The sequence below is a fragment of the Rhea pennata genome, chromosome Z (assembly GCF_028389875.1).
Source record: "Rhea pennata isolate bPtePen1 chromosome Z, bPtePen1.pri, whole genome shotgun sequence".
Classification (NCBI taxonomy): Eukaryota; Metazoa; Chordata; class Aves; order Rheiformes; family Rheidae; genus Rhea; species Rhea pennata.
The window spans coordinates 78937262-78958492 of NC_084702.1; the positions used below are offsets into that span (position 1 = coordinate 78937262).

At 44.7% G+C, this 21231-nt stretch overlaps 1 protein-coding gene across 3 annotated transcripts in view; it reads right to left on the bottom strand.

Moving 5' to 3' along the window:
• Positions 1-536: 536 nt before the first annotated feature.
• The window catches only part of DYM (dymeclin), a 214025-nt gene continuing 193330 nt past the window's right edge, over positions 537-21231 (bottom strand). For all 3 annotated transcript variants that reach the window (XM_062599520.1, XM_062599519.1, XM_062599521.1), the window contains exon 17: positions 537-3182. In XM_062599520.1, coding sequence (XP_062455504.1) covers positions 3033-3182 — 150 coding nt within the window. In that variant the 3' untranslated portion in view covers positions 537-3032. The remainder of the gene's footprint in view (positions 3183-21231) is intronic.

Genomic DNA, 21231 nt, shown 5'->3' on the forward strand with positions numbered 1-21231 from the left:
CCCTCCTCAGGAACCAAGAGGTTTCTCATGTCCAAAAGCAGGTCTCCACTTTATCAGTTTACGTGGTAACTTGGCTTCCCGCCCGCTCTCCGCCTGGATGTTTCAGCCCCACAGAAGCGACGGTCCTCCGCACTACCACAGGGCAGACCTGGCTTTCCCTCCCTACCCCACAGCAATAGATTTTCTTTTCTAACGTGGCTCAGGAAGCCTGAGCAGAGGTATCGCAGCTCTAGGAGCAGGAATACGGGGACAATTCGGCTATTGCGATGGTGGAAGCTGCGGCGCGAGCTGGCAAGAGCCCTCCGTTAGGTGGGAACTAGCACACTGCTGCGGCATGACGCATCCCTCCTTTCACCGCGCGCGGATTTAAACTGCTTGGTAAATCGAACGCGGGTTCTCCTTGCCGCAGAGCCCTGCGAAGGCGCACAGCCTCACGCACGCTGGGTCCGACAAGCGCCGAGACCGGCTGGCCAAACGTCACCGCGCAGCGGCCATCACGCGACACCACCACCACCACTACAGCCTGCAGTTACTGGTTGAATTTTTTTTTTTCCTTTTTATTAGGCATAATAAATCTTTCACATAAAGTAATGAAAAGGATCCCTAAGGTGATACTTTACAGATCTGAAGGAAAACAGAGTATCTGTGAACATGCCAGACTGCAGACTTCAGGACACGGCCAGACCTATATAACGCTCAGACTCCTCCAAGAGCCAATCAGACCGGCACGGCTTCGCGCATAAATCTTGGTCTGGCTCTGCTGCTGCAACTTTGGCTTGCAGCTCCAGCTGTTCCAAGCCAGCCGGGCTCCGTAAGCATTGCATATTAATTAAACGCACGAGGAAATTATGCAATTGCAACAAACCTGTTCCTCTGCGCTTCAGTGTCATTGGAACGAGAGAACGGCCAGAAATGACTCACTGTGCGACTCCTGCCCTGATCCAGCAGCCGGTTTGACCTATCTTTTCAGACTGCTGCTTCACATACCCTTTTCACTAGAAAAAGCCTTTTTGGAGAAAGTCAGGTTCGCTCCAGTTTGGCACCCTGATGCTCTAAGCATCTGCTCCATCCGAGCCCTCTTTTACCAAGGCTTCTCCTGAAGCCCGCGGGATGGAGGGTGGTCGTTACGGGGCAGAGGGTGGTCGTTACGGGGTGGGCAGGCCCGATGGAAATGCAGCTGACCCAGGAGCCTCGGACTCCACAGTACGAAAGTGCATCTTCAGAGCGACCTTCTCAAAGCTCTGCTGACTCACAAACGCTCTGAAGTCTTTTATTAAAAGAGAAAATTACAAATCACTGCAGTAACCAGGAAGAGTCATTCCCCTCTGACGTTTGCTTGGAGCCAAAGGAAAAAAAAAAAGAAAGAAAGAAAAATCCTAAACAGAGCACAAACATATGTGCAGCTCAGGCACGGTCAATCATTTCTTGTGTTTTACTAAGAAAAAACTGCAGCTCCAGTTACTATTGCCTCTTCTCAAAAGCTTGTGCCATTTTAAAGTCCTAAATGCTCCTGTGCTGTTCATGTCTCTTTGTAGTTACATTTAAATAAATATGGAAAGCTTCTTTTTTTTTTCCCTAAGTCAGCATTTCCATGGACTTCCACCTTTAAATTAGCAGATAAAAGTAATATCTAGTGTATCCTTCAGGGAAAAAGAATGCAAATAATTCTATTTAAAGCCACCCAGAGGACTGTCTGGAAGCGAGTGCACCCTATTCTTCAGCTCAGCAAGCACGACACGCTGGGGTAGGCAGCCAGCAGAGGGGTTCGCCAGGTCGCTCTAGGAACCGACTCCCTGCTCTTCATGCTTTTGGCATGCAATGCCCTGGTGACAGTCCTGCACACAGCAGCGCCGGGATTACAACAGCGTCTGCGTCCACGTGCGAGTGAGCACTGCCAGGAGCCTCCCCAGAGACGGGAAAAAAGGAAAAAAAAAAAAAAATAAAAGCCATTTTGAAAAATGAGATGTTCCTTCAAAATCAGGTCAGTCCATTTCCATTTCTTTTGTTTGTCCAGCCGCAGAGGCAGGTTTTGGATTATTTGTATTAAGCCAGGTATATCAGGAAAGGACACTTCCAAAAACAAAATAAGTTTTCTACATTCAGATAAATTTATACTTCTGCCATAAACCCTGCAATAGCAAACAGGGGATTTTCAATACAGAATTTTGCCAGGGGATCCCTGCTACACACTGCCACCACTACACACATTTTCACAGGACATTGGTCTATTTTACAATCTTCTATCTATTTTCTTTGGACATTCGTTCACACATTCAATTTCCCAAAGTACAGCAAAGCAGGTCTGTAAGGGGCTTCCCTCGGAAAGCTGGTGTTTCTAGCTCTCTAAAGAATGTTTGTTGAACCAGAAAAGACTTGCTATTGAAAATCCTCCCACCGACATTTTCAGACTAAAATCAAGTGTTTCGGATGTGTCTGTAGAGCCAATTTAATATGCTGCTTGCTAGCTCACTTGCATGACAAGGGAGACACCGATTTAGAGACCGCAGCTGTGACAGTGCCATCAAAATAAAAGGGCAGTGAGGGAAAGTGTGGTACCGAGGCTGGAGCAACCCACCACAGAACCCAGCAGACCACGGAAAGCTTGACCCCAAGAAGCTGCCTTGCTTTCAAGAAAGGAAAATACAAATGCTACTTCCAAATCACAGCCCATCTCCTTTCTCATTTACCCCGGTGAAGTTAAAGGAACAATCAGTTTCGTGGTCGGTAGTAACATCACACCCCATGTGTAAGGCCTCATTTTCATCAAACAAGCTCTAGGTTATAGGACTATAAATACAAGGTTGCCTACAAGGTGCCAGTTCCTCGCACCGCAGGCCGTTGCCAGAGCATCCACGGTGACGGGCTTCCAAGGTGCCGAAGTTGGACTGTACACGAGCGGCGAGCTTGGCTCTCTGTAAGCTTTGGGGTTGGAGGGGGCACACTGGAAGGGGCCAGGTACTAACACGCAGTGCAGAGTTGGGTTTTCCGCAGCAAGACAGAGTCGAGCTGGCGTGGCTGCGGCACCCGCTCCTTCAGCCTGAGTCCATGGTGAAGAGCTGGATGTCGCGTGGGTTCCAGTACAGGGCCACCGCCGAATTGTAAACTAAGGACCAAACGTACGGGATGAAGAACTCCTCTGGCTGCTCCTCCTCCACGTACTTGAACTTCAGCTCAGGAAACTTCTGCAACAAGAAACAAAAGCCCATTGAGGGAAGGTTTGCAAACACGCAGCCCACACAGACACTGAAGAAAGAGATCTGGTGAAAAGAAAAATAATGCAAGGAACTAAACTATTAGACTTCAGGAAAATATTTACCACAAAGGATAAAGAGATGATTTATAATTCTGCCTTTGAGCTGAACACACACTGCATTTCACCCTTTTGCTGCTAATCATACTTCTTACCACCGGAATTGTACTCAATTTGTCTGTGAACAAAGACTAAAAACACGAATCCTTTGCACAATACAAAGGTCTTAAAGAAAACTTATTTACAGCAGCCCCACCACGGCCTTCTCACTTGTTTATGTACAAACCTGCTTATTTTCAGTCTTCTCTAAAAAGGATTCTGCTATTAATTGTACTCAGCTTCCTAGGAGGAGACTCCTTTGGAAAGGTCCTAAACATACATGCAGTTTGTGATGTGTTTTCAGGAACACAGAACATTATAGTAAACTGAATGTTTTCTCCTAATTGATAGATTTTCTCAATATAGAAGTTTCCAGGACAGAAATGCTCTTTTCCCAGGAAGCCCAGTGGGAGGGAGGAAGCGTGGCTAGACTCCGTGGGCAGATCCCTGCAGTCCTAGATGCTATTTCCAGTTTTGCTTACAGGTTCCTCTCTAGTCTCGGGTAAGTCATTACTTGCTGTGTCTGGGCTTTCCCACTGCTGAAGAGCGTGCAAAACGACTCTAGTGGCACTGCTACGACAATTACACTACACGGAAAATCGTGCAAGCTCCTCAGCTGAGATGCATTATGCATCTATTCCACTTCTCCACCTCAGCTTCTCAAGCTGAAGCCACACTAAGCCACAGGCCTTACTGGCATCCACGCAGATACCTCCACCTCCTGGAAACTGCAGGCTAGACAATACCGTTTCCACAAAGGCTGCTGTTTTCCAGGGCCAGCTTTGAGCAAAGGACTTGCAGAATCAACACACGTCGGCTGGGCCAGCCCAGGTGGTCCCGACGGGATAGGCACGCCGCACCCTCAGCTCTCCAGCCCCTTCTCCTTTCTTCCCTCCCACAGCGGTGCGGACACTGAGGCAGTTCACTGCAACCCCACCGTGTTCGTGCATGTGCTTTGGGGCAGAGCTGAGCCTATTTTTATATCGTGCTATTCAATCGTATTGTCTGCTTCTAAATGTTGCCTGTGTCAAGGGCTTGGCAGAGTCTCAGAGAAAAGCCGCATTACAATGATCACTGGGGTAAGATAAAACATGACCCATTTTATTATTTATAAGGCTGTGGCTAAGACTAAGAATAAACTCGATGGTGTGACATGATCAGAACAAGCACGGCAATGGCTGGGAAGCCTCTTTGCCCATTAATAATGGAGGGATACCCTATCATCTTTCCTGAGCTCACAGGGTACTGTTTCCTTGTGCTGGGGTACCAGACTCTTCTGGCTGGAACACTCTCCTTTGAAGGGGCATTTCTTGGCCACTTGGCTTTCAGGGTTATTCATTTAACTTTTACACATCCAGCCTATTTGTATTCTTGGGAGTCACAAAACATGGAAAGTATTCCACTCTTTCCTTATATACTGCTGTTATTACAGCAGTTTGGTGCAAACACGGAGCATCTGCAATTACACCCAGCCTCAAAGCTTCCTCCTGCATTACGCTTTATGAGGAACACATCTTGACGGGCAGCTTTTTTAGCTTTGGCTTACAGCATCTCTTCTCCTACGTCCACAGGGACGCTGGTGGCACCCTGTAGCATGCTCCAACCAACAGTGTGGAGTTGTGGTGGCTCAGTTTATGTTGAGGTCAGGCCACTCACCCCAACTCTAGTTAGTTTGATGCCAATACTAGCATAGAAAGGATCGTTCGGAGCCATTATTGCACTTGACTTCAGAAGCTGTGGGGAGCTCATCCTTATAACAACTCAGGGAGGGAGGAAGGACAGTATTTTCTCCAATGCTATCATCTCCGTTAAGGATCTGAAGCAGTAGGACACGACTAAGGCACTTAGGCATTCAACTCCTGTTGAGTTCAAAGTGTAGAACCTCAAAGGTACGTCAGCAAGTTTCATTTCCCCAGTGTGACATACAAAGTTTGCAGCACAGAAGTTCTCCCATAACCCTTTTGTGTCCCCAAGCAATTCTCCTCTACCACCTCTCTCCTTTGGGCTGTTCTGACCATCCTGTTTAACTTTCCACATCGTTTTGTTTCCTCAGTCCTAGTCCACACTGCCAAATCCACCCCCAATTCTAATTTCCTGTCTCCTAGTCTACTCCCTTCCCCAACGCTACCCCTCTATCTCCATGGTCTCTCTTTATCACATCTTCTATTTTGCACTCACTCACATTTTCTTTTTCTCATCCTCTACATGCAAAATTCTTCCCAGTTCCTCCCCTTCCATTTCACCTTTCTTTTCTCAGTGTTAAACACCCTCTCTTTTACCCATTATGTCTCCGTTGTCATTGCCCTTGCTCACCCCATGCTGCGTTTGTTCTTAAGCCATCCTCCTGGGGAAACCACTTTGAAGATCCACACAGGTATTTTGCCACTTACTTCAGCTCTCCTCACCATCTCATCTTGAGGTTTCTGCTAGGACTCCTCTGACCACCGGCACCTCACGTTCCCCTAGAAACTCTGCTGTGCTCTGTCACCATCAGTGTCATCTTTCCAATCCTTTCCAGAACAGCATGGCTTTTCAGCCTTGTGAGATCCTCTTTACTAGTATCCTCTGTTCCTTTCCCTTTTGGCTTCCCTATCCTCAAGCCTGTCCTGCCTTAGTCCTTTGCCACCCCACTCCTCCTCTCAGGACACTGGGATTCCTTTGGCAAGTTCAGCCTCACCCAGTCAAGGCCTTGTGCATTTTTTTTTAACTGATATCCTACCTTGCTTATCCGCAATGTAATCTTCCCCGCTTCCCTCCTAAACGCTTCCTGCCTTGTGGTCAGTGTAGACAGGAACGTGTTCCGTTTAGCATTGCATCAGCAGAATGAATGGTTAAACCTCATGATTAAACCACCATAACATTTCCTAGCAGAGAAAAGCCCTTACACAGCTGTCACTCTTTGCCCCAAAGGTGGCTGCACGCCAGTGATGCAGCATGTAGTAGTCCCTCTCGGACAGAAGGGAAAGAAGTGATTAAAGATGCTAATTTCAGAGGAATTGGACATAGATAACTGTTTTTCCATCTTCACAGCCACAGATTATAACTACGGGTTTTGCAGGCACTCATGGCACTAGTCTGGAGCCATTTTGGACTCTTACACAGCTCGATGTGCTCTTCAGCTTTAAAACATAAGTAAAATTGTTGTATTAGAGATTCCAGTAGCTACATCTGAGATGCTCAGCTCTTACTATGCCATCATCTCTCTGCTAGAAGGACTGCATAAAATAAACTATATAGCTGTAGTATTTTCAGGCAATGACTGTCTTGTATTGATTTTGTTATTACGGCTTTCTTCAGGCTGATCGATGTTGCTATCTACTGTGATCGTACTGTAGCAATTTAATAATCAACTTCCAATTAAAGACTGTAACTCCACCGCAACCACCTTGGATTCTATCACACTCAACATATGTCTTGAACATTCTGCAGGTTGGAAATGTACATAAGGATAATGAGATTTTAAGGAGAGAGATAACATTTTGCGTCAGTGACTATATATGTTGCCATTGCATATACTTTATTTCAAGTATATCTTTATAAAAAGAAGATAAATGATGACAGAAATGATTGGTTTTTTGCTGTCCACCTGGACGCAGAATAGCTCCATGTGTTGTTAAGGAGACACGGAGCTTTTGACTTCCATGTCAGTAATTCAAATCCAACTTTGTTAGGTCACTGCCATGATCCATGGCCATGTGGTGGCCTATGTCAAACCAGCTGGTTTGTTCATTGAAAACAAAACCTCTTAACATTAAAATCATCACATTCAAATCACCTCAAAATGTTTCTGACTTACAAGACTGACTTTGAAACACTTTAGACCAGCAAGCATTAAATACCATGCGAAAAGTTTGACCAATGACATAAAGCTTTAAGATTTTTGACATATGGTAGGTCAAGGAAAGTTCAAATCCAGCTCTGTGCCATTTATCTTTTGCATGTACTGCTTCCAAATGAATGAACTGAAGCCTTTGCCTGTGCTGCAGACATACAGGAGATGACACTACATGAATGTTTCAGCAGAGCTGTGAAACAACCAGGTCACAGAACTCTTACAGCATTCCTGCAAACACAAAAGACAGTGCTGGTGAAGTTTTTTTTCCCCCCTTGCTAAATACCACAGCTAACAAAATTCCCCAAATTGCAAGTCAAAGCAGCAATAAATGGGTCCAGTGGAGCCATTATTTGCATTTTGATTCAGTCACTACCAGAGCAGAGATACCTCCGGCTAGTTTTAAACAAACCTACCGGAGACATTTGCTCGCTTTAAATTTCAGAGCCCAAGGTAACACTAAGATTGAGCGGCAGACTTTAAATAGACAACACTTATCAGCGCTGGTGCATCAATCTACCACAGCAACCTATCTTGTTTTCTTCCGCCAGACAAAGCAGAAGTCAGATTTAGTGGTTGGGATGGGGGTATAAAACTAGACAGACCAAAACCTTTGCAGACTGTCTGAGCTGTCAATCATATGATTCGATGAAAAACCACAGGAAGTCCGATGAACAGATGTAGAACTGAGCTGCAATAACTCTGCTACCACAAAAGTTCAACAACAACATTTTTTTTTCCTTTTTTTTTGCAGTTAATGATTAGGAAGATAGCATCACGACCAGCCAACAACACCTGGCACGACTCCAGGCAGCCCGGTGGCATTGAAGCTAGACTACTTTAGCCAAACATTGAAAAAAAAAAAAACCCTTTCCCTTCACAAATTAAACATCGGAGCTGCTGGGAGGCTGCAATGTCATGTCAATGGACGATCTCCAGTCCATGAGAACACATAAGCAATGGAGATGGAGTTGCTTTAAGAGACATGGAGTTCATCTACGTCTTTGCTTTTCAGTGACCTAGATACTTTAGTGGATGGAAACAGGCCTAATTAAAGAAAGGGGACAGTCAGTGTGGAAATTAAAGAAACCAAGTGATTGGATTAACAAGAAACTGGAGAATCCTCTTTTCCTCAAGTACTCTGTAAGAAATTCTTGTTTCTGAAACAGCAAGCCAATGTAAGGTAATATGAATCGTTGAGGAGAAAAGTACCACTTCCAAAAGAGTCTTACGCATTTCAGAGTCAAATTCTCATTAACTTGCCATGAACTGAAAGCATCAAAGTCTTCCTGAAAATGTGATTTGTGTGCATTTGAAAACCTTACCATGAGCCTTATTTGATACCCTAATGACTCACTGACAAATTATGTATTTCATACATCTTTAGCTAAATAGTAGTAGTGCCTAGGGAGAATCTGCAGGTTTGGACCTCATTAGGAATATACATACATTGGCCAAAAAAAAAAAAAAACCAAAAAAAAAAACACCGACAAAAGACCCCCCAAAACAGGGCTAAGATTCAGCACAGTAACAAGTCTTTGGTATAGGTGCCCTAAGCAGTATTTATCCTCGAGCTGGCAATTATCGTACAGGAAGGCTTAGTTCTGCAACCTGCCCGAGTATACCAGCCTGTAAGGAGTTTGGGCAGAGAACAAACATCTACATTTGTGTGCAAAATCCACAGTGCCACTTTCAGATTTTGTACCCCACATCCTAATCTGTGTCAGATTAATGGCCAACAGCCTTGGAAACAATTCAGCCTCAGATCTTGTACCTTGCTCCTGACACATACACGTACCTATGGAAACATTTACATATATATGTTCATACCTATATATATAGAGATAGATAAGCATACATAAGCATTTAAGTGCTCTGACAGCGTCCAGTTTCCCACAATTTCTGGAAGAACATTTGTGACTACTTGTTCCAAGATACGGACAGATTAAAATTTTGCAATTATTTAATTCTGGGTTTTTTTGCAATTATTCAATGCTTTTTCATCTTTCTCTGGTTCTATCTGCATTTACGCTGCTTCTCTTGGACTTGTGACAGAAAGTCGATACAATTTTGGTGAAGCATGTGTATGAGCTACACTACACCTGCCTGATACCATCTTCGTATCTCTTTTAGGCTTAAAGACTAGACAGCGCGGTGGAAGATTACACTGGGGAGACAAAGGAAGCAAACAGGAAATCTTCTAGACTAAGCAAGAGCTGCAAACTGTACTCAAAGCGTTGCATAAGGGATAGGTTCAAATTTTGAAAGACTGAGAGCAACAACCTGGAGCAAGTCAGGAGATTTTGAAGAAAAAATAGAAAACTCAAGAAGGTAAAAAGACACTCAAAAATGTATGCACAGGCTGAACGTCCTGCACAGTTTAAGCAATTACACAGGCTGTAGCAGAAGGGGATGTTCTTCCCAGGGAGTAAAATTCAGTAAACAGATAACCCATACTCATCTAATGAGATACGACCTACTTTTTCTGCAGAGACACAAATGTTTCAGCAAGTTTGGATCATTGATGTGCTGCTTCCATTTCCAGACCACGAGGAGTAAAGGTTTGCACAACCACAGCAGCACCAAAACAAATGCGCACGGCGTGAGCAGTGAATTTACACCCTAGGGCTTGAAAGGGCAGAGAAGCAAGCACGTCTCTGCTGAGAGTTCAGCAATTTGTTACCGAATACCGAGAAGCCAGGTCAGATTGGGAAAATCAATGCAGCAGCTGTGCCCAGATGCTTATTGGTAAAGGCATAGCAATTTAAGAAAGTGAAATATTTGCAGCAACCTTGCAAGACAGCAAAGCTTTCTGGAGCATCAAATTGCTAAAAAGAAAAGAATGCATTTATTTCCAGGATAGATTTGCAAACACTGACAGCTTGAAAGTCCATCTAGAGAGTCAGGGATGCACACAAATACAGGCTTGCTTCTTATTTTCTTCTTACAGCTAGGAAATATTGCTGATAAACTTTCGTGAATCTCAATCACGTTGCAGAAATTGTTTTGCCTTCACATCGCATCTTTAATCTGTAAGCTCTCCAACAGCTCTGCACGAACGCACGTGACAGCACGCGGCACTGGCACCCCCTGCTTTCTACAAGGAAAGGCTCAAAGTGAGGGTGACCTTGGTTCAAAGGAGGGGAACCCAGCGCTGACTTGCATGGCATTACAAAAGCACAGGAGAGGTTGGAAACCGCACGTGGGTGCTTACAAACCGTACACACAGCGTCCCGCTGCAGGCACAGGGCTCCAAGACTCTCAGGAGGAGCCAGCTCCCCAGTTCAGGCTGCCCTGCGCCCATCTCAGCAAGACGCAATTCTGGGTTGCTTCTCGACAGGGTATTAGAGAAATTGGAGCCTTGGTCAGAAGCTTGTTCAGCAAACCCAGCTGGACTACCCCGACTTGTACCATGCGAACGGCTGCTGATGCACAGAAAATCCCTAAATGGTTTATTGGAGGGAACAGGGTGATCCCTACTCGTCTTTGGAGATACTCTGTCCACCCGGAGAAATTTCAGAGCGAGGAGAAAAGTTTCAGAAGAGATGGAATTGCACATTACGCACTGCTGATTTCTGCCTAACACTGCATGTGTCACGGGAATATAGTCACAGCCGTATGGGAAGATTTCTATACAGTCACAACCATACGGGACTACTTCTAGCATAAGGAATCCATGAGTGGCTTATACTTGTGGGAACTGACAAGATTATTGTTATAATTATGATTTTCTCACCAGAGTAGGCTTGTGCTGTACACCATGTTGTCTAGCTGGATACCCATCTCTAGAGACCATTTCCAAGGTGACAGCTCAAAAGAACTGCAACAGGAACACTACACAGCTGTTTGCAACACTGCAGGAAATAAAACATAAGTTGGCTTTGCCACAAAGTACAAAAAAAAAAAAAAAAAAAAAAAAAAAAAAAAAAGCCTAGAAACTGATATACACAATTCCACCTTGAATTGGAAGGCATGATGTGTAGATGAAGCACTATAAAAAAAGGGGGCGGGGGGGAAGGCAACTTTCCTCCACTTCAGGACTAGTCTAAGACAACAAAAATTCCTTGGAAATACAGAAAGGTCTTTTGGAGGAAGGACCCCAGGCATGGTATCTGAGTCAAAAAAAAAATAAAATAATCTCAAAATTATTCAAATTTGAAAAAAAAAAACACTAAAAAAAAAGATTAAACACATGTAATGAAGAAAGCCTATGGCAAAAATGGTTCTAGTGCCTGATTTTGCTGGAGCACTGTGATCCCGTTATGCAAGCAAAGCAGCTACTCAGATAAATAAGTGAAAATCTTTGTGTGCTTTTGAATTTAGGGAATTAAAGTCTGGAAACCAGTGTAACCCCTGGAATTCTCACCAGCCTTCAAAGGCCCCACTGCAAACTCTCAGTCCTGCTCGTGCACAGAGGGAGAGGAGCCCGTCGGCTGCGAGAAGACACTTCCACGCTTCCTGCTTTTCACCCACAACCCGGCCTCCTCCGAAACACGGCGCAAAGCTTTACGCGGCGGTGCAAACCAGCACGCTTGCGGCAAATGTTCTCATTAAAGCCTGATTTCATTTTGAAATCCCACGTTTGCTGCCAGCCGCATATAGAAGGTTTGAATAGTTGCTAAGCAAAGACGGCTTCTAGGTTACAAAATCAGAGTAGATTTGGGGCAGTTTATTCAGATGCACCTGACAATTAAGCGAACAAAACCTTATCAGCTCACTCAAAGAAGGGCTCTTGGCTACCCACTAATTCCGTAAGCCTCAAACCCACAGCTCGCAAGCTTAAAAAGACTCCAGAATAAACAACCCCCTAAAATAAACAAAACCCCAGTCTCCTGCAAACAAAACAGATCCAAGGCTGAATTACATCTTTCCAGCATTTTATGAATGAGACACTTGAAAATCTGCCACCTTCCAAGTATGCTACATGTCAACTTTAACCAACACAATTCACTCTGGTAACGCAGTTGGGAACTTTGCACTTTCGCAGTCGTGTAAAAGGAGAGAGAGAGAGAGAGAGAAAAACAACTCTTTGAAGGCCTTGAATAGGGCAAAAATTTAAGTGCTCCTAAATCTGTATGTGCAATGTTCAGATCTCTCTGCCAAAAGCAGAAAATATTAAGTTTGGCAAGCAAGTGCAAGGCAGGAGAGAGGGACTGTGCACAGCCAAGAGAAGCAGGAGGAGCCGAGATGTTTGGCTCCACGGGAAAAGGCCACGTGCCTCTGGGGTCCCAGCTCCACCTGGGCAGCAGGAAATCCTAATGGGTAGCTAATGGGCTTGTATAAAACAAAAAAAAGGCCTTTTACGGTTCAGGCCCTGCCAAAGATCTGCTGAAGATATTGCAGCTGACAAGGGAAGCCTGCTAGGTGAAGACATTGCAGAAAAGAATTAACTCGTGTATCCAGGTTACAAAGTCTGTTCAGGCTGCCGGATAAAATTACAGCTCTGTGTTCCCTTTATCAGCCTTTTCCTAAAGCAAGAACAACACTATAAACGTCAACCAATATTCCAGCTGTCACATCGGAGACAACTATATTCTAATTATTTTCAGGAAAGGGAATTGCACGCTTTTAGTCTAGTTGATATGATTTACAAAGCTTTCACAATGAAACAAAACTCGCTGGAATGAAGTTTTAAAAGGGCATACAAATATGAACACGGAAAGGTTTGGAGAAAAAAAATCCAGCTGGATGAGAGTCTCTCCCCAGCAGTTGTGCAGACAACGTTCTGCCTTGCTCTGCACCAGTGATGGGCAACCAAGAATGCAAAAAGCCTGCTATTTACGACAGTTGTAGCCATCAAGGAAAGAACTAAGCTTCAAGACCATGACCCACCATTTCATGTTTTGGTGATACAGCCGAACGAGCACTTGGCTTCGCTGCAAGAGGCACTACTTGCCCCCGGCGTCCCGTCTGGAAGACGTGCAAGTTCTGACCCAGCTTTCTACAGCCAGTGCGATGCCGCGGCATCATCCTGCCAAGCCCGGGAGAACATTTCTTTGGACAACTGGGACCAAGCGTCTCTCCGCTATCACTGCGCAGGGGTTCAAAGCGGCACGTGGAGTTGGGATTTGAAACCAAGCCCGGACACAGAGCCCCGTCTGCCCTCGCCTGCGCGGTTTAACACGCCGCTTTCATTTCTCTCGTTGCTGCTTTCTCGCTAAGATCTGCTTATGCAACGGGCTCCTCGCAGCTCGCCTTGCAAAGTCGCGCTTTTACGTAGCAGCGGCCGCAAAGCCGGCGCCGCCGTCCTCCGGTCCCTCCCCCGAGGATGTGGCTCCGCGCGGCGCCCCAAGCCCACCACATCCTCGCTCGCATCCAGCTCGCAGCTGAGCGGCGGCCGCCCGGGCAGCGCTGCAGGGAGACGGCCCTTTGATCCAGTTCGTTTGAATCTGCGAGCGTCGGACCTGTAAATCTTACGGACCAGCAGTGATGACTTTAGCTCAGAGAGGGACTTGCTAATGAGCAAGAGCTGAAAACGGGCCCCAAGTGAACTGCTCTTTCCTTCTTGCAATAACGCAGGAAAATCTCACGAGTTTTCTGTTTTACCATAATTTAGAAGGAATATCTCCGTATCTGCTTGTTTTCAGTGAATTTACAATATTAAGACCTCCTGCTCTGTTCAAGATGGTCTTTAAAACATGAAGAAAACAGTTCTAGAATTTTTAAATTCATTTATCTGTAAATACTGTTACGTCCCTCCGGTGTTCAACATCTCTGCCCCCTTTCTCAGGTCTGGAGCGTTCACCCTGGCGGTAACACATGGTCTTTGCTGGTCTCGGCTCAGAAGAACCGAGCTTGGCCAAACATGGTGGAAAAGATAAGCCAGAGGAATTCAAAGGCAGTTTTGCTGTCTGATCTACGCTCAGAGTTGGAGGTGCTGCTTGAACACCGCAGCAAAGGAAGGGAAATGCTCTTCCTGAAGCTGCTGGAGGAGGTCACGGCGTTACTGAGCTGCAAGCCACCCAGGGAAGTATTCTCCCCATCTTCCAGACTGTAGGAGCCTACGGTGGCTGGAAACGCCTGCCCGGAGAGCTAGTACGGTCAGGAAGTGTGACAAGAAAAGCTCCACCATCTGCCTTGTAAACTCCAACAGCAGAGACCTCCTTAAGGACGCTGCTCGCCGAGACGGCGATCTCCCACCCGGCTCCCTGCAGCGGCAATCGCTCGGCAGATCGACTCCATAAAAGCGCTGCAACTTGCACCAAGGGTCGCGACCAAACTTCCGCGCGGCGCCGCGGCTGAAAGAGCCCTCAGCTGACGGATTGCGCGTCCTCCTCGCTCTCGCTGCTCGGGGCCGTTACTGCAAACGTCTCAGACGTAGCTCTGATTTACGCATTTTTAATTAAAAGGTATCTGTAAGATTCACGCTGTTTACATTTAACCCAACGCTGCAAGGAAAGCTGTAACTGTGTCTGGGATTTACACGCTGTACTTAAATTTATTTTGACTCCTTAAACATAGAAGTGAAAACGTCTCAAAGCACAAAAGTGGGAAAGATTATATTCCATTACCTAGTTCACCTGTCAACCAATGTTCTGAAGAATATTTTTCTCTATCCACCACATGTCAAGGAAGCTTAATTTAAATGACTAATTCAGAGAAGAGACCTAAACCTTAAAAGTGGAAGAGCAAAAGGACCAGCATAATCGAAACTTGGCTGCACCACGTTTTCTTTCCTTACCTTCTTTTCAGTGGCTTATAACTCTCCAAATCTTGCACCTTCTGGGATTAAATTTTTAGAATTTGACCTCAGTCATTATCTTACATTGGAGGGGGGAAAAAAAGGAATGAGGAAAAATTCATATTAAAAATAGTATTAAATTAATAAATCCATTTTAAAATGGATTGTTTTTTCTTTTTAGCTGCCTTGCCTGCTCTGCAGGTTTGAAGTAGCAAACACATGAGTTGGAAATAGCTCTCAACTGAGGAGGAAAAACTGTCAGAGCATCCCAGTGTAATTTTACTTTGCTTTGACCAAAGTTGCAAGATATTTGGAAACAACACGTCATACACATGCAGTGCATTTGGCACCGGCCTTTTCATTATACTAACAACATATGCAGCTAAGTAAGGAAGGCTGCACAACACATGCAAAGCAGATAGAGACACAGTGAAAAATGTCGTAAAAATACAGAGTACGTAGGGTGGCTTTCTACAGGATGGAGGAGGAAGGCAACTGGGGAAATGGTGCTGTGCTTGAGCAAATGAGGAGCTCCTGAAGTTGCCTGCCTTATATATTTTCTCCTTCTTTTAGTAGCTTCCTTAAAGCAATGTCTCATGAAATCACCCAGTTCAATGTGGCTGGTGACAAACAACTAGATACCCAGAAATGGACTGTTTCATGCTACATTTTGTCCGTGTAAAGTTTAAACTTTTCTGCTCAAAGTCTCTACACATGCCCTTCATTCCCATATTCATGAAGTAAGAGAATGACCCTGGCTCTGTATGTGCCACTGAAGAAATTAAATCTAACGAATATGGTGTATATCTATATGGTATATATATATTTAAGGAATGACATACATTTTTTTTTAAATTCCACAGCCAAATGAATGCCAGGTAACGTAAGTGCCTTTGCATGGTATGCAGCATCTCAAGAACTTCCACATAAAAATCAGATTTGGCTGCTATATTCATTTTCAACTTTGTTGGATATTTCACAGTGCAATGAAGGGTCGAGACTAGATGTCAGACTCTGTGTGAAGAAATATTTGATTCTTCTCTTTTAGTAGTTCATGCTGCTGTCAGTGATTGGAGTTTGTATGTCATCTCCTGAGTCTTCCCTCCACCACGTTTGCAGAGCACCAGGCCCTGCATTTCTCAGTACAGGTCCAGCCGTGGCTTTGGCAAGGACCTTCTGCCACCATGGGAGCAGCAGCAAGGAAAACATCCTTCATCCTGGAGGACATCAGGAAAATGCCACCACTTACCTCTTTTCCTCCCTCCAAACCATGCTGCTAACTCATTGCTTTTGTTTGCAATTGCAACTATTGCTGATTGCTGCTCATCACTGCTGCAAAACCTCCTTCTGGATGACAACTGCTTGGGGCATCTTTTACAGCCTGCCCAGGACCTGACGTGCAAGACACCACACAAGCACACATCTGATTCAACGATGGAGGAAACCCTTGCAACGGACTTCCCTTATGACAGGATACAGAAATATTTTTCTGCTCCCTACAGGATACACAAAGAACTGCACATTCAATTTTCTAAAACCCACATTTTGATATCTGGATATTTCCGTACAACACCAATATTGTATTTTGCACGTTGGCTGTTCTGTTCTGTTGCAGGAGAAAAGTCAAGTGTTAACTATGAATTAAGAGGCAACCAGCCTCCATGAGGCTACCACTGCTGCTTGCTCATTCTGGTTTATTATACTTTTTTATTATACTGTTCGCTAAACTATTCTTAGTTTTTATTACTGGTTGAGAAAAGATGCTAACTATACTATTAGCATTTGCTGAACAGCAAATCCTATGTTCCTATCAGTGCTTGTCTTTCCTAGGCTACCTGTTGAACAGCTCTTTCACCCAAATTTTTATGTAGTTATGAATTTCAGTCACAAACTTGAACAAACAACTTTCTTATTTCCTAGCCAACCGATGCATTTGGAAAACCCGATAACTGACCCTCCACCTTCTCCCTGTTCTGCTCAGAGCCCAGCTTTGCTCCTATTCAGGTTCAAAGGAATTCTTAAGTTTACAACATCCATAGTTTCTTGATGGTCTAATCCTGGGTCAGCAAGAAAAAAAAAACTTTAATAACTGTTGTTACAGGACACTATTCCACCTTCTAAAACCTCTGCATGTAACTGCACGAATTCTCATCTGTTGCTTTAATGGGAAGCAGTTAATTATAATCCACAAGCTGCCACAGGCAAGGCTGAAGCATTAATCAGCTCTGCTGGTTCCAGGACTCTAACTGGAGTTAAAGTTCTGCATTGCAGTCAGTGGACTAAAACCAGGTGACTGCAGAGCTGAGACCATCGCAGCAGAAACACGTGGGGGAAGAGCTGCACATGGCAAAAAAAGCTCTTGCACTGCTGCGGATTTTATTCCTCCTAGAGTGGTTTATTTTGCTTTTTACATTTTTCTTGGTTTGAAGAATTAGCCCAAGAACCCGCATTTCTCCTGACTGAGTAGAGTGTACCTTGTCATCTGAACGTTTTAGCTTTTTCCTCAAAACTGGTTTTGGATAACCACAACACTGTGCAGTCTTCTGTGGAAAGCTGACCTGCGTAGCTGTATCGTTGAATATCTCTTCTGAAGTAGCTATTGTAACTGCAGGAGAAGGTGATTTCATTCCAGCATAATTATGCTGTTTTGTGAAGAAGGCAATTACTCTGGAATGAAGTGACTGAACCCAGAAAGCAGTTTCCAGAAGGGAACTGGAAGATTTTCGAGGGGCGGTGGGGGCAGATATTAAGCCTCCACGTATGTATTAGTCTCCATGTCAAAGAGCAGCTTGGGAATAGGAGTGTCCTGTGCTAGCCCACCCTTCGTCTTCCTCTTGGCCAATGCAGCTCATTCCTGAGCTGCAGGATCACTGTTACTGAAGTCACTCACCCGACGCGCAGCCCTCCCGAGCAGCCTCGGCCGGTTGTGCAATACCCCGTTTTGTTCCATGCCTTCACTGTTGGACGAAAGCCGCTTCTCTGGATTCCAGAAAGATGTGCAAAGTCCTATGTACGAGCAGCAAGCATATTCCCTGGAAGCAGATTCCCTAGAGAACTTGGATCGAATTACTGGTAGGATGTAAAGGAGACAATCATAAGATATAAAACTCCAGATTTTCAGAAAAAACACCAGCATAGCACTGAAGTCAATGAAAGCCTTATCAGTGCTTCTGAAAACCCTACATGTAAGGCTTGCACACACCATATTTGTAGTTATACAATTAAATTATTATCAGATGTTTCCTCAATTTAGTCCATCGTCAGCCAGTTGTTTATCTTCTAGGCATTAAGGGATACGAAGATCTTGTGCAAGGCCTGAAGGGAGAAACAGGATGAAACCGTACAGAGCTTCACCTGACAGTAGTAATGGTCTTCTGGAGACCATGACAGGCTCACTGTTTTGTCCACGTGTAAAGCAAGTTTGAATTTGAACGCTGATACCTATAGGTGGCACTTCTTGGGCCCTGATCATCAGTAGCTTCTCATTTATAGACGTGAAGGATCTCGCGCTCAAGCACGCCCAGCCTTTATCAGCTTACTGACTTCTCGAGTTCACAGAGAAAGGAACCATGTCCTACCGGAGGTTCGCAGCAGGATACATGGTATGCTAGTTAGGAATGCCTGTTTTTTTAAGGAACATCATGCTTATATTATGCAAAATTTTAAAAAGCGAGGAATACTAAATCTGTAATATTTTAAAATTTACGCTAGCTCCAGTCACAACTTGGAAAGCCTCTGATTTTTATGATTCTCAGCTATGTCAGCATGGAGGCCAAGTCATCTATTTATCTTCTTTTGAAATGGCTTCGCCTCGCAGGATCCGCGCTATGAACAGGGTCCCAAGGTGGCATCAGCCCTGGGCTGCTCTGGGGACCGCAGGCGAGTCTCACGGAGGGGCAGGCGAGCCTGGCATGCCTCTTCCATAGGTTGCAGACTATCTGTTTTCAGTAACTTCTTGTTAAGGGACAAAGGATCCAAAATGATAACGAAGTTAAGTGAGCTCGGGGGCTCTAAACATTTTTATAGTGATTCATTTTTCATAAAAAGGAGAAAGAGCTCTGATAATAAGAGTGCAAAAATTCTATTTACAGGATCTTCATATAAGAAACAGTGAAATCAAGGCTGCAACTTGCTACTGCTATCAATTAACACAGCAGCCACTTCCAGACGTAATAATTGCCATATGTGCACAGAGCTTTACCCCTGGGTTTATTAATTTTATACGCAGGAGGATACAATTATCGATTGCGATAAAACATATCGATATGTTACAACAGAAAAGCTCCCACCGCAACGTGTTGTTGCACAAACCGAAGTGACCGGAGTGGTGCAGAAACAGCGGTCTGCACCCATCATCAGGCAACCGGCTACCGGTCATTTCTCCATCCGCGCTTAAGCGCACAACTGCAGTATTGCAACAGGAGAATGACAGCAGCTAGCTCTAGCTGGCGAGGGGCAAAACAGGTGCAAAATCATTAGAAAAATGCAAAATCACCCTATGCATATATATATATATATATATATGTATATATGCATATGTATAACAATTTTTTTTAATACATGGCTCTTCTTTCTCACTAGCATCTGCCACACTGAGAATTTGCTCCTGGCAGGAATGACTCGCATCCAGAACTACTCTGCAAACTTCAGAGCAATCAATCTGAAGTTCAGCGCATCTCTGAAAAATATGCATTTGAACTCCTGTCATTCATTTTCAGGATTTTTAAAAGTGCGTTTGACTTTTGACGTTTGCTGAAAACTAAATACATACTGAAAAATAATAGCGTCTATATACTAACTAAAAGAAATAGTGGCTGTTTTGCTCCCGCTCCAGTGTGGCATAGGAAGATTGGGTTTCTAAGTTCTTGCAAACACAATAATATATTCAGAAAAAAATTGCACCCTATTTGCACCTTGGCTTTGTTGTCAGCTCATCTGCAAACTTAAAAATACACATCTCTCTCTTTGATTCTGGTTAAGGTTCTGCAAGTTGAACAATCTACTTGAAAACCTCCCTGTAAACAACAAAGCATTATTTCTACCTTTAAATAAATCTTAATTTTCCCTCTTCTAGTTTAGCCAATGCATTTCAAATAAGAAGTTATTAAATCCTTGTAACATAGGAATGTTTATAGGGATACTTAGGAATCATTTAAACCGTGCTTGCAACAGCGGTGCAAAGAAACACCTCGAACAAACTTATCGTGCTCACTGCATTAGGAATGCCACAGCGAGAGCGCGCTTGTGATCTGGGGAGAAGTCAGAAAAGGCACGGGTGCTTTCCAGAGCACAGCCGCGGCGCGACGACCGAGCCGAAACAGTTAATCCGTCCTTCCTCCTCCCGCGACGAGCGGCGCGGCACATTTCGTCAGCGAGGTTTGGCAACGCGAGAGATCCTGTAACCAATTTCATTTCCCGATAAGCGAGCGCTCCGCGGGGGAAAAGTCAGCCAGAGGCTGCCGGAGCCGTCAAGCGCCCCGGCGGGCCGGCGAGGCTCCCGCGAGGAGCCAGCCTGTCTCCAGCTTATCGCCGCCGCGCCGGGCGGCACCAGGCGAGCGCCGGCGCTGCCGGGCTCCTCCGAGGCCAGAGCATCCCCCCAAAACCCCGCCAGCTCCAGCACCCTGCTCCGTGCTGTGCTTTAAGCGACCGAGCTGCAAGCGCACGAACACGAAGGACTCTCCTGGATATGCAACTTTGAACTGTCTTTATGCGTTTTAAAGCCAAGGGCTAAGGGAGACTTTGTATTGAGGCGTTTAAAATCTCCTCCCGCTCCCACCGTCCTTTCAACAGAGAAAATCCAAATACAGAAGAACGAACCATTTGTGTATGGGTATGCTTTGGCAAGAGCGAGACGAGGAGGGACGTATGTTCACGAGGACCCGGAGGCTGCCCTGCTTGCAAAGTTGAACACCATAATTCGAAGATTTCTGCTTTTAAACTAAGAGATTTTTAAGAAAGTTATCTTCATAAACACATTTGCTAATTTTACTGAATGGTAACAGCCAATATCAGGTCTAATTGCAAAATGGTAGATATGCCTCAGTGCAGGTTCAGCTGCTATTTCCTCGTGCATTTAAATGCCATCTTTTAATACAGAATTAATCTGTTTGTTCCCTTTTGTATCATTACAAATTGATTCACAACTCAAATGTTTTCACAGGAAATTCAAGTAGCTTGACACACAGAGATTTGAACTTTTAAAAGTCTAAAGTTTGAGCTTGTCAAAAAAAAAAAAAAAAAAATACTGCCAGTCTGATGACCCCTGCAGGGAAGATAAAAGGAGAAAATAGCTCAAATAATAACTTTAGGCCCCTCATTACAAAAATCCTGGGTAACTTTTCAAGTGGCTTGCAGGCTTATAATAGCAAT